General features: G+C 35.1%; 1 protein-coding gene across 1 annotated transcript; it reads right to left on the bottom strand.

The window, feature by feature from the left end:
• Window positions 1-1,108: 1,108 nt before the first annotated feature.
• Window positions 1,109-4,504, bottom strand: LOC121208161 (uncharacterized). Its single transcript, XM_041078656.1, has 5 exons — window positions 4,385-4,504; window positions 2,687-2,737; window positions 2,498-2,561; window positions 2,296-2,414; window positions 1,109-1,381 (listed from the first exon to the last, which is right to left on the bottom strand). The coding sequence occupies exons 1-5, from the start codon at window positions 4,502-4,504 to the stop codon at window positions 1,262-1,264; spliced, it is 474 nt and encodes a 157-aa protein (XP_040934590.1). The 3' UTR covers window positions 1,109-1,261.
• Window positions 4,505-6,180: the final 1,676 nt, after the last annotated feature.

Raw genomic sequence — 6,180 nt, 5'->3', positions numbered from 1 at the left:
ACAGAGACTTTGAAAAGAAAAAGAAAGCCAAAAAACACCACCCCAACCGTAAACCTTAAGCCTCAAACCCAAGCCCCAAGCCTCAAACCCTTAGACCCCAAACCCAGGTATATCAAAACCAGGGATCCCTGGAATGGGATATACCAAAACCAGGGTATCCTTTAATAGGATATCCCCAAACCGGGATATCCCTGGCCGGAATAACTATGACAGAAATCCCGGTTCAAACACGTAAAAAACTCCGAACCGGTTACCAAAACCGCTGAACCGGGCAATAAAAATGCTGAACCGGGCAATAAAAATACTGAACTGGAATAGGATATAATGGGTTTATTCCTGGAATAGTTTATCCTGAAATGGGATAGAATGGGATATCCCTGCAGCAGAATAAGAATGAATATTAACTAGAAAAAGACACTGGAAAAATCATGCCTCTCATATACAATAATCAAATCTCCATCTCTAATGCAGCGATTGTATACGTATATAAATAGGAAAAGAGCATCACCATTGTCAATGGAGATACCCATTATATTTGTAGTTTCTAAAGGTCACTTTCTCGAGCCAGTTGCATTCTTTCTAACTCTTACTTGAACATGAAAAGCCCTGGTATCTTCTTTTTTTGTTAAGACTAACTTTCACTAATAACTGACAACACACACAAAAGCAAACAAAGGACAAAGACATTTCAGAACCAATATGTAGAATTAAAACATCAGTAGCACAAGTCAACCAAAACTCAAACACCAAGTAAGAACAGACAACGCCAGGGCATGGAAATACCAATGATCGCACAGAGAACTAAATAAAAAAGAACAAATATCACCATCAAGACATGAAAATACTTTCCTTCAAATGCCTACCTTACCTAATACATCTGCTATCTCATTTCCCTGAAAACATTTGACCAGCTGACTGACCAATTAATGAACCTAATAATTTCAAGGCATACGGCCACTTCCACGTTCATTCCTTAGAATCCATCCTCTTAAATACAATCAGCATCCCTCAAAATTCCAAAAAATTCTCATCTATTACCCTTAGCAAGACCGCTAGTGAAAACAAATTAAACAAAAATAAAAAACACAGCCCTTTATATAGACAGCTCTTAACACAAACAAAAGAACCTCTACTCTCTGTTGCACTGATTTATTGATTTATTGTAATAGTTAAAAGGTAACAACTGGAACTTAAAGGGGAAAAAAACAAGAAAACTCAGCTGTAAGTCTGCAACACGCAGCTTAATTAAAGTCTATTTCGATTATTTTGATTCTCGACCATTTAAATGTCCAAATTCTTGCTTCCAATAAGCTTGTGCTTCTTCGAGTGTCCAATATGTCCAAATATGAGACTCAGCTTTCTCGCGAACCTCCAGAATTTCCTGTTTTCAGCAGGACCAGTTCATTATTGGGAACAGACAGCACAGGTAAAATGCAACTGCAATTTAAGTTTTTTCTACATAGAAAAACCAAATAGTTGGGCTGTCAATAAACCTCTCTACAGTTCCTAGTCATCGTTCCGTTTACATGAATGTTATCATCATTAGCATTCATAAAATGGCATGCTATGTTTTCTTACTCAGCCCCTTCATTTCCCTAAAGCCTTGTTCAACACATATTCAAACATGAGTAAAGGGTATGCTCTTCCGCATATAAGAAGTAACTCTAAAAAAAATAAGTATACTCATATAGGACACATATCCGTATAACACAGTTTTGAACTTAACTAAACGTTTTGGAACTTCTCATTAATTCATTACTAAATAGATGAATTCACAGCATGCGAAACATAACAATAAAATTACAATTAGTCGGTTATTGATATGTAAACCCTAAAAGTGAAAATGCTATCTTTTTTTAATTATGGTTCAGAGATTTAGGGCACCATTTACAATTCCCAAAAATATGGAAGATTTAGGATACTACAGAAAGACCTAGTTTAACATTACAATTGAAAACAAGCTAATCCCAAGCAATTAGGATTCTCAGTAGAACTTGATATCTTATTTGGATGGCACTCGCAACTAAAATTGAGATTTGTGATCAACGGCTGCTCAAATTGAAAGAGACATTACATTTATAATTGTTGATAGTTCATCTTCGACCATTCTCCAATCAGCTTTTAGTTTATGAACCACAATTTAAGCATAAGGCAACCACTAAGTAGCTTATTAACAAAATAAAAGCTAAAAAATTAAATATAATTTGAAATGATAGTTTTTCCTTATATCTTTTTGCAATATTTTTGCAATATTTTTAAATCGGAAAAGAAATTAAAAGAAAGAGGAAAAAGAACCTGGGGTTGAGAAGAGGGCTTGGTTTTCAAATACAAACAATCCCAAAGAGCACTCCATTTTCCATAGCAATTATGCAAAACTCCTTCTCTGTAATACTGTTGCAATTGATGAACCGGAGCTGCCCAACGAATTATCAAATCAATTCATATAAAAAATTGAAATTGGTAAAAAAAAATGGAAAATAGAGAGAGGGAGGAATACAATAGCAAAACCAGAGAGCTTCTAAGCATCTAGTGCAGGACAAGCGACATTGAGAGACAGGATTCTCTTTCGGCACTCATCTTTCTTCTCTGTCAATCTAGTGCAGAAGCCCCCTCTTAAGTTTGGCTGCTTGTGCAAATGTAGACGGCCCTATAGATATGTTAAATCATTTTCAAGTTTAGAAATTACCTGACTTCTTGCCAAAAGAATTGTCACAATCCTCGTAGTGGCATCCTTAACCTAAAAATAAATGAAGAATGTTTGTGCAGTCGGATTGATTAGAGGTAATTAAGTTCATATACTATATCATCTTAACAAGTTGACTTTTCATCCGAAAAGGAAATAAGATGACAACCATCTAATAAACACAAACTTGAGTGTTGTCAGATTATGTCTAACACTGATTTGTTTAATAATTTAAAGAGTTTTTTTTTTATATACTTGAGGGTCATATAACATATCTATGTCCAGGTGTATATTACACATGGATCTTGAATACAAGTTCTTAAAAATAAAAAAGGAAATTGGGAGAAACATAGCTAATGAATTATCTTTGTTGTTCCACGGTTTAGGGGAAGCAGGCTATTAACAGGGTTCAGCGGTACTGAGGCCCGAGGGCTTTTGATTTATTTGATTTTCTTTTTTTAACCTTTTCAAGGTTTTCAGGAGCTAGCTCGGATTTGGGAAGGTAAGCTGTTTGGTGCTGCTTAGATCAAAGATAAAGAAACCAAAATTAAAGCGTGAAAAATAAACAAAATTCAAACAAATAAGAGAAAGAGGTAATGCTTTCTTCAATATCAGAAGATGATCATAAAATAAATAGCTGAGGATTTTGATTCATCACAGCCAGAAATACTTGAGTTACTAAACTAAACTTTAGGAACGAAGAAAATGAAAAACAAAGTTAAAGAACTAAGAATTTATTGAGAAATCTAGGGATAAAAACAAATATAGAAAATCGAGAAGGATCAGAGGAAGATAGAAAGAGGAACCTTGATGATTCTTCAAGGGATATTACTATAGGCAATTGGCAAGCTTCGATCGATGAATCAAAAAGGGAAATAAAAAACATATAATTAGGGTTTTGAGAATAGGGAAATGGAGAAAATTTGAGAATACAAAAAACAGAGGAAAGAAGAAAGGCCCCTTTCCCTTTAACTCTGAGCTGATAAATTTTTTGGTTGACAATCATCAAGGTTCCTCAATAAATTCTTAGCTCTTTTACTTTATTTTTCATTTATTATAGAGCCATCTGAATGGCAGAAATGATGACAAATAATCGAGCTTGGAATTTGTACATTAAAATTGAAAATATATGGGAAGAAGAGGGTAAAGTTTCCACAACATGACAACAGAACAATTGTATTACACTGTTGCAAAAAACAGTACATGTCCTGAAATCAATGGTATTGCAGCCAGCACAAGCGTACTACAACCTAACCTGAAGACAACTTTGGACTAGAAGTATGGACAGAAAAACTAGTTGTAGAAGTTGAGGAATTATGCACTTTCCCATGTGTGGCTAATGCTTGGTTTAGTGAACCAAGTTGTATACAGAAATTGTTTGTGAGGCCCCACATGGTTGCATATTAGCCTAATCTTTTGTCTCTCTCTCATCCATCTCAGCACGATCTTCATGTGCCTCTTGCTTGTAAGTCCTCTCAATGCAACCTCCTGAACTCATACACACATTTCTACTCCATTATGTCAAGCACAGGCAAGTAAAGCATGAAAAGAACAATAACGCATGGAATTCAAGATCCTAAAATTATGCAACAATAAAACTGCACTGCCCTTACTTCACTCTTGGTTTTGGCTTAATTAGATGTGGAAACAACAAATATAGATACACAATGAATACATATTATAGTCTACTAAACAACTGACCTTGACTCGTTCCCAAGTATCACCGACGGTGAGGGGCCCATGCTCCTTAAGAATGTCAAAGATGACTCTGGTTATGGTCTGCGTTTGCTCTAGCGACGTTTTCAACTCGATTGGCTTCATTTTCGGCTTGGGTTTCGTTGAAAAGTACCGGATCATACTCCCAAACATCTTGTCTCCCTAAATTTATAGTAGTTGAGGATGAACAGTGTTTTATTTCATTTAAAATAAACTAAAACAATCCCTATGCCACTCCAAAAAGTTAAACTATTTTAAAACCAACCAAAAGCATAAATTACAAACAAATCACTTTCTGAAACAACAAAGACAAAAAAATCCAAAATCCATTATGGATTTATAATCCCAATTCACTCAATTGCTTACAATACAAAACAAAAACCCAATTTGGAAACCGATTCAGTCAACCATCCTATGAAAGACCCATAATTCCAAACCAAAAGCTGTGTAAAAACGATAGCGGCAAAGATTCAAATGAGAAGAATCTTTAGGAGAAGAGAATTAAGGAGTCGAACTGTGAAACAATGGCACCAATTCTTACCCGGGAGTCGATCTGAGCCGAAACCCAACAAACGAAGATGGAATGAAACGGTGGAGTTGTATTGCCGGAGATATGTCAGGAGAAGAGAGATTGAAAGCGAGGCTAATCATAAACCCTATAACAAAGGAGAGTGAAGCTTCATTTCTTAGTGGCTGGCTTCCTTATTTTCTTCCCCTCATTCAGAAGGTCCATATAGCTTGTTGGATTAAAGTCGTGAATGGCCTAGAGTTGGCTTGTTGGATTCATTATAAAAAAGCTTATTTCAATTAAAAAGAAACCTCATCCTCAGTTTTTTTAATAATTTATAAGGTTAGCGAAATTTTGGTATATATTTTGGTCCCTGAAATCACCATTAGATGTAGTCCAAAACCCAATAATCCAAAACCTAAGCGATCTACAGCCCTAAACACTGAAATAAAAGTCCAAAAACACCAGCCCAACCCTAAACCCAAGCCCCAAGCATCTAGACCTCAACAAACCTCGCTGAAATAAGTACGACGGGTAGCCCGGTCCATACACATAAAAAATCTGAACCGGATGCAAAAACAACAAAACCGGGCATAAAAAGTACTGAAGCAGGACGGGATATTATGGGAATATTCTTGGAATAGCTTATCCCGAAACGGGTTACAAGGGGGATATCCCTACTTCAGAATAAGAATAAAAATTAACCCAGACGTTGTGAAAATATTTAAGGTGAAATTCTCTGAAAATTTTTAAAAACTCAGTATGATTTTTTTTCTTATTACCTCAACAAATGTAGTGTTTTTTACTGTTGAAAAAGGGAAAATGAGGAAACAAAACAATAAAAGGGAAAGAAACAAGAAAATGTTTCCATTTATTTTCTGCTAATCAGTTAGGGTTTTAGGGTAGATACTTATATAGCTGTTAGAAACATATATTAGCTATAAAATCTCATAAATAGGACTCAAAGATTTGCAAGAAAATGTCCCTCAATACAGAGGGAAACAAACAATCGGAAAAAAAAAACAGACGACATCACAATATTTAAAAAGACGAATATAAGCAGTGTTTCCTAAGGCTGAACACCAAAACGAATAACAAAAACACACTGAAAAAACAAAAAAAAGAAGCATAAATCCGATAACTAAAACAGAGATGAAAACTTGTTCTAAAGATGAAAACCACAATACCTGCATTAATAAAAGAATATAAGCATAGGTCTGAAACTAAAAAAGACCTCAAAAGAAGAAGTTAGTAGAAGTGAAAATCATACCTG

Source organism: Gossypium hirsutum, chromosome A10, assembly GCF_007990345.1.
Source record: "Gossypium hirsutum isolate 1008001.06 chromosome A10, Gossypium_hirsutum_v2.1, whole genome shotgun sequence".
Taxonomy (NCBI): Eukaryota; Viridiplantae; Streptophyta; class Magnoliopsida; order Malvales; family Malvaceae; genus Gossypium; species Gossypium hirsutum.
The sequence above is the reverse complement of the archived record's forward strand: the minus strand, read 5'-3'. Positions and strand labels throughout refer to the sequence as shown.